This window comes from Aegilops tauschii, chromosome 1 (assembly GCF_002575655.3).
Source record: "Aegilops tauschii subsp. strangulata cultivar AL8/78 chromosome 1, Aet v6.0, whole genome shotgun sequence".
NCBI classification, from domain to species: Eukaryota; Viridiplantae; Streptophyta; class Magnoliopsida; order Poales; family Poaceae; genus Aegilops; species Aegilops tauschii.
In genome coordinates, this window is record NC_053035.3 from 219,258,881 (window position 1) to 219,270,459 (window position 11,579).

Below are 11,579 nucleotides of genomic sequence, written 5' to 3' on the forward strand. Positions count from 1 at the left end.
GTGAAGCGTGATCCGGCTGGCAACATCGTCAAGCACAAAGGGCGGCTGGTGGCGAAGGGCTATGCACAGAAACAAGGGGTCGACTTCGATGAGGTCTTCGCGCCTGTTGCCCGGCTGGAGACAGTGCGTGTCCTGCTCGCCATGGCTGCGCACCGGAGCTGGAGCGTGCACCACATGGATGTGCGCTCGGCCTTCCTCAACGGTGAACCGGAGGAGGAAGTGTACGTGCACCAGCCAGCAGGGTTTGTCGACAACGATGGTGCTCACAAGGTACTCAAGCTGCGGAAGGCGTTGTACGGGCTACGACAGGCGCCACGGGCATGGAACGCCAAGCTGGACCTCACGCTGCAGTCACTTGGGTTCGCAAAGTGTCAGTTGGATCATGCTTTGTACAGGCGCGGGGACGACTCAGATTTCCTGCTGGTGGGGGTGTACGTCGACGATCTGATAATCACGGGCACTTCTGCTGACGCCATTGAGGAGTTCAAGACCCAGATGCAGGAGCTCTTCCAGATGACAGATCTTGGGCTGCTCAGTTACTGTCTTGGCATTGAAGTGAAGCAAGAGCATGGCATGATCACTGTTTGTCAGTCTGGATATCCTGCCAATCTTGGAAGATGCTGGGATGAGTGACTGCAACCCGAGCTTGACACCCATGGAGCATCGCTTGAAGCTTGTCAAGAACACTGGAGAGGCGGTCGATGCAACCAGGTATCGCAGTATCATTGGGAGTCTGAGATATCTGGTGAATACACGCCCGGATATTGCCTATGCTGTGGGTGTGGCTAGCAGATTCATGGAAGCACCTGGGAAGCAACACTGGGCGATCATCAGACAGATTTTGAGGTATGTTCGAGGCACACTGAACTATGGTTGCCCATACAAGGCAGGGAAAGGAACTGGTCTGACAGGGTTCAGCGACAGCGACCATGCCGGCGATCTGACAGACAGGAAGAGCACGACAGGTCTTGTGTTCTTCATGGGGCCTAGTGTCATCACTTGGAGCTCCCAGAAACAGAAGATCGTGGCTTTATCTTCCTGTGAGGCTGAATATATAGCAGCAGCTACACAAGCTGTTTGGCTCAGAGAACTAGTTTCAGAGATGCTTGGAACAGGGAAGCAGAAAGTACAACTCAAGATCGACAACAAGTCAGCAATTGAGGTAAACAAAAACCTAGTGCACCATGAGAGGAGCAAACACATTGACTTGAGGTATCACTACATCAGAGAATGTGTTGAAGAAAGAAAAGTGGAGGTTGAGCATGTTCGAACTAAAGATCAGTTGGCTGATATACTGACAAAGTCACTTGGGCGTGCTAAGTTCACAGAACTCCGGTGCAGACTTGGGATCATTCAGGTCAAGTGAGGGCAATAGAATTAGGGGGTGATTTGAAGTATAATCCTCGTTGCTAGGTTTAGTTCTTTCTAAAGTCACCTTAGCTGAATAATTGGCCGGCAGCGTGTGTATGTCCACGTCCGGTTCAGTCTTTTTTCTTCAGTTAGTTCAGTTAGCGCCGGCAAGACCGCTTCCATGGGATGGCGTGGAACTACAGCGGGTTTGACGGCGGCGTAGTGGCTCGCGCAAGCTTAGCATCGTGGGATGGCACGATCAGTAGGCTAGGTGTGCGTGGGTGTGATCTCCTTTGATTTCGGCAACTCGTTTGAGCTCTGCATAAATAACAGAAAGACCTAAAAAGCTGCAGTCAGTTAAGCAGCGCAAAAACTCTCTGTCAGACTCGTTCGTTCTCCTCCTCTCTCGATCCAATCTTGCTCCTTCCCTCTCGTGTTCGGCAGGCCAGTTTCTGCAACAACAAGTGGCATCAGAGCCTCGGCGGTGTTCGATCCATCCTGGGCGCCGGCGGTGTTTGATCCGTCGGAGAGATGGCCGGCAGCGACGTCGAGAAGGCGACGAAGAAGAAAGAGGAAGAAGAGGCCGCGGCGGAGGCATCGGCGCTTGGAAAGTCCCTGGCCCGTCTCTCCATCGAGGAGGGGTCGGGGGTGCGCGTCGTGGAGCGCATCGTGCACGGTGGTGGCGGCGGCGCGCCTCCGATGATGCTCAATCGCACCAACTACTCTGATTGGGCCATGATCACTAAGCTACAGTTGCAGGCCGACGAACTGTGGCGCGTGGTGGAGACAGGCCAAGGGACGGACCGTGACGACCGGCGCGCCATGATCGCCCTCCTCAAGGGGGTCCTGCCGGAGCTCATGCGGATCCTCGGCGCCAAGGCCACTTCCAAGGAGGCATGGGACACTCTGAAGACCATGCGTGTCGGCGTCGAGCGCGTGCGCGAGGCCAAGGCGCAAACTCACCGGTCGGAGTACGAGGTGCTTCGGTACAAGGACGGTGAGGGAATCGAGTCGTACGTGATGCGGCTCAGGACGATCATCGACGACCTGCAGGCGCTCGGCGATCCCGTGGACGAGCACAAGGCCGTCCTCAAGGTGCTCCGGACTGTGCCGGGCCATACCGTGAGATGGTCGTGGCGATCGAGTCGCTCGTCGACACCAAGCAGCTTTCCCTCGAGGAACTCTGCGGCCGGCTCCTTGTCGTCGAGGAGCGAGAGCGCGAGGAGACCCCGGCGCCCGGCGCGCAGCTGCTGTACACCATCGATCAGTGGCGGGCGCACGAGAAGCAGCTGGACCAGGGCGGCGCGTCCTCAGGCTCTGGAGCGGGGCATGGACGCGGGAACGGCAAGCCAAAGAACCTCCATGGCGGGAGCGGCCGTGGCCAGGGCGGTGGCCGCGGCAACGGTGGTCCAGCGACGCCCAAGCAAAAGGGCAACTGCCGCTACTGCGGCATCCCAGGTCACTGGGCCAAAGAATGCCGCAAGAAGGAAAGGGACCAGCGGGAGCAGCCGGACCAACAGGCAAACGTCGCCCAGGTCGACGTCGAGCAGCCGGGCTTGTTGCTGGCCACCTGCGCGGTGGTGAACGGCGAGAGCGTGAACGGCGGCGCACGTGAACCGGGCACGGAGATCTTCCACAACGAAGCGCGGGTCGTGCCCGTGGCGACGGACGACGACCGCTGGTACCTCGATACCGGCGCCAGCAACCACATGACAGGGCGCCGCGACATGCTCTCGGAGCTCGACGAGACGGTACGAGGTACTGTACATTTTGGTGACGGCTCGGTCGTGCAGATTTGTGGGCGCGGCGTTGTGCTCTTCACGTGCCGTAACGGTGAACATCGCGCACTCGCCGACGTCTACTACATCCCGCAACTACGCACAAGCATCGTCAGCATCGGGCAGCTCGACGAGCGCGGCTGCAAAGCCGTGATCGAGGACGGGGAACTCTGCCTGTATGACAGGCAGAGGCTGCTGCTCGCGCGGGTGCGGCAGACGAGCAACCGGCTTTACGTCGTGGCTCTGAACTTGGCCGTACCCGTGTGCCTCCTCGCCGGAGCTCAGGACGATGCCTAGAGGTGGCATGCAAGATACGGGCACCTGCACTTCCGCGCGCTGCATGACCTCGGTGCAAAGGGCATGGTGCGCGGCATGCCAGCCATCGCGCACCTCGACCAGTTCTGCGAGGGCTGCACCATTGGGAAGATGCACCGTACTCCTTTCCCACGCGCATCGTCGTACCGCGCGGAGAGCGCGTTCGAGCTCGTGCACGGCGACTTGTGTGGTCCGATCACTCCGGCGACGGCCAGCGGTAACAAGTATTTTCTGTTGATAGTTGACGATTTCAGCAGATACATGTGGCTTGAGGTAATGAAAAGCAAGGATGAGGCATTTCGGTACTTCAAGAAGATCAAGGCACACGCGGAGGTGCAAGGAAACGCCAAGCTCCGGGCGCTCCGCACAGACAGAGGTGGCGAGTTCACCTCAAACGAATTCGCTGCCTACTGTGAAGAACTGGGGATCCAGAGGAACACGACGACGCCGTACTCTCCTCAGCAAAATGGAGTGGTCGAACGGAGGAACCAGACTGTCGTGGAGATGGTGCGCAGCCTCATGAAGGCCATGGGCGTGCCGTGCGCGTTTTGGGGCGAGGCCGTGCGCACCGCCGTCCACATCCTCAACCGGTCGCCAACCAGAAGCCTGCAGGGCATCACGCCATACGAGGCGTGGCGCAAGAAGAAGCCAGCGGTGGACTACTTCCGCACTTTCGGCTGCGTCACGCATGTCAAGCTCGTCGGGCCAGGAGTGACCAAGCTGGCGGACAGATCGCGCCCTGGCATCTTCCTGGGGTACGAGCCGGGGACGAAGGGCTATCGGGTGTACGACCCGATTGGCAAGCGTCTGTACATCACTCGCGATGTGCGCTTCGAGGAGGACCGGCGCTGGGACTGGAGCAAGGACGTCGGCGACTCGGTGCACACCCGCGAGTTCACTGTCGTGTACTCCGACGCGGGTGCGCCCGTAACCACGACCTACACCGTGTCGCCCGAGGTGGTGGGATCACCGCGAGCACCTGCGACGCCAACTGCGCCAAGTTCACTAGTTCCACTGCAATCCCCTCGGACGCCTGTGTCCGGCGAGTCGGGCGTGGGCGCGTCGAGAGCGTCGAGCGCGCCAACATCAGCAAGTGCCAGTCCGTCTACGCCAACACCGAAGTTCTACGACCCCAAAGACGGGTGGGTGACTCCGCCCACCGGCGAGTAGTTCGATTCCGAGGGGGTGCCCGTCCACTTCAAGTCAATGGAGTATGTGATCGATCACGCTCCAGAATGTACGCCGGAGTACAGTGGGCTCTGTCTCTCTGCTGCAGAAGAGCCTGCTTCCGTCGACGATGCTCTGGAGGAGCCAGCATGGCGAAATGCGATGGAGGCAGAGATGGAGTCTATCCGCGCCAACAACACCTGGGAGCTTGCCACACTCCCGGCGGGCCACCGTGCGATCGGCCTGAAGTGGGTATATGAAGTGAAGCGTGATCCGGCTGGCAACATCGTCAAGCACAAAGCGCGGCTGGTGGCGAAGGGCTATGCACAGAAACAAGGGGTCGACTTCGATGAGGTCTTCGCGCCTGTTGCCCGGCTGGAGACAGTGCGTGTCCTGCTCGCCATGGCTGCGCACCGGAGCTGGAGCGTGCACCACATGGATGTGCGCTCGGCCTTCCTCAACGGTGAACCGGAGGAGGAAGTGTACGTGCACCAGCCAGCAGGGTTTGTCGACAACGATGGTGCTCACAAGGTACTCAAGCTGCGGAAGGCGTTGTACGGGCTACGACAGGTGCCACGGGCATGGAACGCCAAGCTGGACCTCACGCTGCAGTCACTTGGGTTCGCAAAGTGTCAGTTGGATCATGCTTTGTACAGGCGTGGGGACGACTCAGATTTCCTGCTGGTGGGGGTGTACGTCGACGATCTGATAATCACGGGCACTTCTGCTGACGCCATTGAGGAGTTCAAGACCCAGATGCAGGAGCTCTTCCAGATGACAGATCTTGGGCTGCTCAGTTACTGTCTTGGCATTGAAGTGAAGCAAGAGCATGGCATGATCACTGTTTGTCAGTCTGGATATGCTGCCAAGATCTTGGAAGATGCTGGGATGAGTGACTGCAACCCGAGCTTGACACCCATGGAGCATCGCCTGAAGCTTGTCAAGAACACTGGTGAGGCGGTCGATGCAACCAGGTATCGCAGTATCATTGGGAGTCTGAGATATCTGGTGAATACACGCCCGAATATTGCCTATGCTGTGGGTGTGGCTAGCAGATTCATAGAAGCACCTGGGAAGCAACACTGGGCGATCATCAGACAGATTTTGAGGTATGTTGAGGCACACTGAGCTATGGTTGCCCATACAAGGCAGGGAAAGGAACTGGTCTGACAGGGTTCAGCGTCAGCGACTATGCCGGCGATCTGACAGACAGGAAGAGCACGACAGGTCTGGTGTTCTTCATGGGGCCTAGTGTCATCACTTGGAGCTCCCAGAAACAGAAGATCGTGGCTTTATCTTCCTGTGAGGCTGAATATATAGCAGCAGCTACACAAGCTGTTTGGCTCAGAGGACTAGTTTCAGAGATGCTTGGAACAGGGAAGCAGAAAGTACAACTCAAGATCGACAACAAGTCAGCAATTGAGCTAAGCAAAAACCCAGTGCACCATGAGAGGAGCAAACACATTGACTTGAGGTATCACTACATCAGAGAATGTGTTGAAGAAAGAAAAGTGGAGGTTGAGCATGTTCGAACTGAAGATCAGTTGGCTGATATACTGACAAAGTCACTTGGGCGTGCTAAGTTCACAGAACTCCGGTGCAGACTTGGGATCATTCAGGTCAAGTGAGGGCAACAGAATTAGGGGGTGATTTGAAGTATAATCCTCGTTGCTAGGTTTAGTTCTTTCTAAAGTCACCTTAGCTGAATAATTGGCCGGCAGCGTCTGTATGTTCACGTCCGGTTCAGTCTTTTTTCTTCAGTTAGTTCAGTTAGCGCCGGCAAGACCGCTTCCATGGGATGGCGTGGAACTACAGCGGGTTTGACGGCGGCGTAGTGGCTCGCGCAAGCTTAGCATCGTGGGATGGCACGATCAGTAGGCTAGGTGTGCGTGGGTGTGATCTCCTTTGATTTCGGCAACTCGTTTGAGCTCTGTATAAATAACAGAAAGACCTGAAAAGCTGCAGTCAGTTAAGCAGCGCAAAAATTCTCTGTCAGACTCGTTCGTTCTCCTCCTCTCTCGATCCAATCTTGCTCCTTCCCTCTCGCGTTCGGCAGGTCAGTTTCTGCAACAACAAGGCTCCGGCAAGTCCACGCTGCTCGACGCGCTCGCCGGCCGCCTCGCCGCCAACGCCTTCCTCTCGGGGACCATCCTGCTCAATGGCCGCAAGGCCAACCTCTCCTTCGGCGCCGTGGTACGTACCTCGCCGCCCGCCGTTTGTCACGCTTAACTCTTAAGTACCACCGGCAGTGACATGCATGGTTCCATACTGATTTTTGCATTTTGCGCCTTTAAATAGTTCATTTTGAAAGTAAAAGTACTATTTATTCATATTCATACAACTAAACTACAGTCCCCCACCAAAAAAAACACAAGCCACAATTATCTTCATGAACACTAGTACTAGAATCGTACAATTATTTTTTGAATTAGTTTGAATTGCTTACCACATACACTAACATATCGACCATATCTTTTTGCTGTATGTGTACATGTAAAATCTCCCAACAAGAACGTTGTGTAATTCCATGAATATCGTTAATGGATTTGGGCATACAACACAGTAGCAGCTAGCCAGCTAGGTGATGCCGTGACGGTGACATGGTGTACAGTGTCTGACCATATGTTTTTCCCGCTTGCTCCCTTTCCGTGTTTGTGTTCCATCTTGAATTGTGATTGGATCTTTCTGTGATTCGGCATCACCTGATACCAACCATGTAGTAATGTTACTACACCTGCAAAAAAAATTAAAACATGTAGTAATGTTCATTTACAACAAGAAATGGGTCATGTGCCACTTAGTTATGCAGAGGTCGGGTGTTACTCATAATACTTTGTACTATCCGCTTGATGCTACATTTTAAGATAATAAAAGTGTCATTTATAAAAAAAAAATGTGCCACCTGGCAGGCTTCGGAACCTTGCTGGGTTTTGGGTTTGTGCTAGCTTAGCTTAGCTGCATCTGCTATGTGTTGGAGGTTATCTCCTGAACTGCAGCTGCGCTACTTGTGCCTGGAGATCAGTTCAGCAGTTTCTGGTCAAGATTGGGAGATCTGCTAGAATTTACCTTCTTCCTGTTCCTTATGGGTATTGTTGGTTGGTTATTGTTTACCTGTTTTTTTCCTCAGGAATCTGCTCATAAAAAACTCATGACACCTGACAACCCAGGTTTTTTTATTGTACATTTAGTAGCTTGTACTTTTCCTCATGAAGAAAATGTTATTTTAAACAAAACAAAAAAATGCGTGGAAATTTTAAACAAATTATTTACATGCACTTGCACTCAAAGATGGTATTCTTGTAAATGATGTATCGCCCTGTGTGGTGAATATTGTATCGAATGAGTGTACTGGTGTGGTTGGTTAATTAATATAAGTTGGTGTTTAAAAAAAACTACTCATTGTGATACTAATAAAAGTGACAACCACAAATTTGCAATTCCAGGCCTATGTGACGCAAGACGACAACTTGATTGGCACTCTGACGGTGAGGGAGACGATCTCGTACTCGGCGCGCCTCCGGCTCCCCGACAACATGCCCATGGAAGAGAAGCGTGCCTTGGTGGAGGGCACCATCGTGGAGATGGGGCTCCAGGACTGCGCAGACACGGTTATCGGCAATTGGCACCTGAGGGGGGTCAGCGGCGGCGAGAAGAGGAGGGTCAGCATTGCCCTGGAGATACTCATGAGGCCTAGGCTGCTCTTCCTGGATGAGCCCACCAGTGGCCTCGACAGGTACTATATATCCAGTAACTTCACCATTGATCACCATGTAGCTGCTGACATGCCACAAATTTTTCAACTGTGCAGTGCTTCGGCGTTCTTCGTGACACAGACTCTGCGCGGGCTGGCGAGGGATGGCCGGACCGTGATCGCGTCGATCCACCAGCCCAGCAGCGAGGTCTTCGAGCTTTTCGATCGCCTCTATCTTCTCTCAGGGGGCAAAACAGTCTACTTTGGACAGGCTTCCGAGGCTTGCGAGGTACTATAGCACATACATCTACCTGAGTTTGCATATGTCTTACATATATATATGTGTGTGTGTTCCTGCAATGCCAGTGAGGTTGCTGAATCCTCTCCTGCTCTGTGCATTTTAATTCTAGTTCTTTGCCCAAGCCGGCTTCCCGTGCCCGCCGTTGCGCAACCCGTAGGTCCATTTCCTCCGGTGCATAAACGCGGACTTCGACAAGGTGAAGGCCACACTGAAAGGATCAATGAAGATGAGAGTAAGTTTCAGAGTTCAGTCGCTTGTTACGACTGTCGCTGCTCACTGGCACATGTCCTGACTGAATGAAAACTTGTTCCGTTTTTGCATTCATACGTACATAGTTTGAGAGGTCCGACGATCCCCTCGAGCGCATCACGACTTCCGACGCGATCAGAAGGCTGTTCAGCTACTACCAGCACTCGCAGCACTACTTGACGGCGCGGCAGAAGGTCGACGAGATGGCACGGCTGGTAAGTAGAGTACTCCATATATTTGTCCCATTCAGTTCAGCAATTTCTCCATGACACCAAGAGGATTCATCATCATTCGTGCGGTTTTTCCAACTGCAGAAAGGGACAGTCCTGGACGCAGGGGGGGAGCCAGGCCAGCTTTGGGATGCAGGCCTTCACGCTCACCAAGCGATCGTTCGTCAACATGTCGAGGGACTTTGGGTACTACTGGCTGAGGCTTGTCATCTACATCGTGGTCACCGTCTGCATTGGGTCCATATACCTCAATGTCGGCACCAAATACAACTCCATCCTGGTAAACAAACAAGAACAATCTTCTTCATGTTGACACTGCCATTTCTCTTCCAGGCACTGCACGGCTTCGGCTGTCCTGAACTGGCATTGTGTCAAGTTTGGTGATCTGACAAAGAAAAAATAACTGTGTAAACATGCATGAATTCAGGCACGGGGCGCGTGCGCGTCCTTCATCTTCGGCTTCGTCACGTTCATGTCGATCGGAGGGTTCCCGTCTTTCGTGGAGGACATGAAGGTTTGCACTGCCGACCATCAGAGATCACCTGCTCTTTGACATTGTAAAGCAGTTCTTCAGGCTCAAAACAAGCTTTATTTCTTCAGGTATTCCAGAGGGAGCGGCTGAACGGGCACTACGGCGTGCTGGCGTGCTGGCGTTCGTGATCAGCAACACGCTGTCGGCGATGCCATTCCTGATCCTCATCACCTTCCTGTCGGGGACGCTGTGCTACTTCATGGTGCGCCTCCACCCGGGCTTCATGCACTACGTCTTCTTCCTCCTCTGCCTCTACGCCAGCGTCACCGTCGTCGAGAGCCTCATGATGGCCATCGCCAGCATCATCCCCAACTTCCTCATGGGCATCATCATCGGCGCAGGGATACAGGTAACGTCCATGATCATCATCATCTCTCAGCACATACCACTGTTTCCAAACATGCGATGAATCAACTGATTGCTGTCTGCTGGAAATGTGTCAGGGGATATTCATGCTGGTATCGGGGTACTTCAGGCTCCCGCACGACATCCCGAAGCCCTTCTGGAGGTACCCCATGTCCTACATAAGCTTCCACTACTGGGCGCTGCAGGTACGGGATGGACTCTCTACCAGCTCGCAAAGCTACTGTTTACATACACCACCGGCGGCGAGCTCGAGATCACGTTCTCTTGATGGTTGGCTGGTTCGCAGGGGCAGTACCAGAACGACCTGGTGGGGCTGGTGTTCGACAACCAGGACGAGGAGCTGCCCAAGATCCCGGGGGAGTACATCCTGGAGAACGTGTTCCAGATCGACGTGAGCCGCGCCAAGTGGCTGGACCTGTCCGTGCTCTTCGGCATGATCGTCATCTACCGCCTGCTCTTCTTCGCCATGATCAAGGTCAGCGAGGACGTGACGCCGTGGGTGCGCGGATACATGGCCAGGAGGAGGGTGCAGCACAAGCGCAGGGAGGCGGAGCTCGCCATGGTCCGGACGCCCTCGCTGCGCGGCTACGTCGTCGACGCCGCGCCGGAGCTGCCGGCCGATCATCCATGACCCTTGTGTGGTGTGAGCTGAATCGGCATACATGATCCATAATGTGTGATCCTTGTGTGGTGTGAGTACAATCTGACGATTCATCATTGGAGTGGCATCTTGTAGCAGTAAGGTTGTCACTCAAATAGTGCTCCGAATGGCAACATTTTATATGAAATGTACTACAATCTGACGATTCGTCATTAAGGTGGCATCTTGTAGCAGTAAGGTTGCCACTCGAATAGTTGCTACAAATGGCAACAATTTATGACAGATAGGTACCGAAGAAGATGCCCAAAGGACGATCTGACAGGGCAACACACTAATGTTCTGTATAATTTGTACTACTACAAAGAGGAACAGTAGAAGAAAGGACAAGAGGTACTTATGGCCATTAAAGAACGAACTAGTATTTGTTAGGTACTACTATGATGATCCATTATTCAATCTGAAGTTAACAAGTGGTGGTGGCATATGTTGACACAGGCAGTCAATGAGTCAAGTATAGTGTTTAATTGGAAACAGGACATATTAATGCAAGGATAGGCGAGGTAGCCAGTAACTCGGTCTGATGTTGATCCATAATGTATGGAGATTCTAGTGTATGATCCGTTATGGGCATCCACCATGAGCTGATGTTGGTCTGGATCACATGTCTGCAAGTTAATGCACTGAACAACAATGCAAGCCTTCCTTCTCCAGCTTCTGCAGTTAGCCGGGTGTAAGAGCAACTGTAGCCGGGGATCCAGATCAGCCGCCAGCGACTCCCGCTCGTCAACGTCTCCATCCCCTCGCCACCGCGGGAGTGCGCCCGCCGGGCGAAGCCCGTGCGGCGCGGGCGGCGGCGGGGCACTCCCTCCTTCCTCTGGTCCTCGTGGCGGCGGCGCGGGTCGGCTGTTCGGGGACAAGGGGCGCCTCGTCCGGCTGGTCTCCCGGAGGTGGGGACGGCTGGATCCGGCGGCGACTGGGCTAGGAGGAGGTGGCGCGGTG

General features: G+C 54.2%; 2 protein-coding genes and 1 pseudogene across 2 annotated transcripts; all 3 read left to right on the forward strand.

The window, feature by feature from the left end:
• Nucleotides 1–655: 655 nt before the first annotated feature.
• On the forward strand, nt 656–1,366 carry LOC120972598 (secreted RxLR effector protein 161-like). The gene has a single exon (XM_040398076.1). The coding sequence runs from the start codon at nt 656–658 to the stop codon at nt 1,364–1,366; it is 711 nt and encodes a 236-aa protein (XP_040254010.1).
• Nucleotides 1,367–1,881: 515 nt separating this feature from the next.
• On the forward strand, nt 1,882–3,425 carry LOC120972599 (uncharacterized). Its single transcript, XM_040398077.1, has 2 exons — nt 1,882–2,445; nt 2,496–3,425. Exons 1-2 carry the CDS (start codon nt 1,882–1,884, stop codon nt 3,423–3,425), a joined length of 1,494 nt encoding a protein of 497 aa, XP_040254011.1.
• A 1,224-nt stretch (nt 3,426–4,649) lies between these two features.
• Nucleotides 4,650–10,883, forward strand: LOC109770067 (ABC transporter G family member 11-like; annotated as a pseudogene).
• Nucleotides 10,884–11,579: the final 696 nt, after the last annotated feature.

Bases quoted from the DNA above. Each gene is read 5' to 3' on its own strand.
- LOC120972598 (XM_040398076.1), top strand. From the start codon at position 656: ATGGAGCATCGCTTGAAGCTTGTCAAGAACACTGGAGAGGCGGTCGAT.
- LOC120972599 (XM_040398077.1), top strand. From the start codon at position 1,882: ATGGCCGGCAGCGACGTCGAGAAGGCGACGAAGAAGAAAGAGGAAGAA. The intron at 2,446-2,495 runs GTGCTCCGGACT...GTGGCGATCGAG, and splicing joins AGCACAAGGCCGTCCTCAAG to TCGCTCGTCGACACCAAGCA.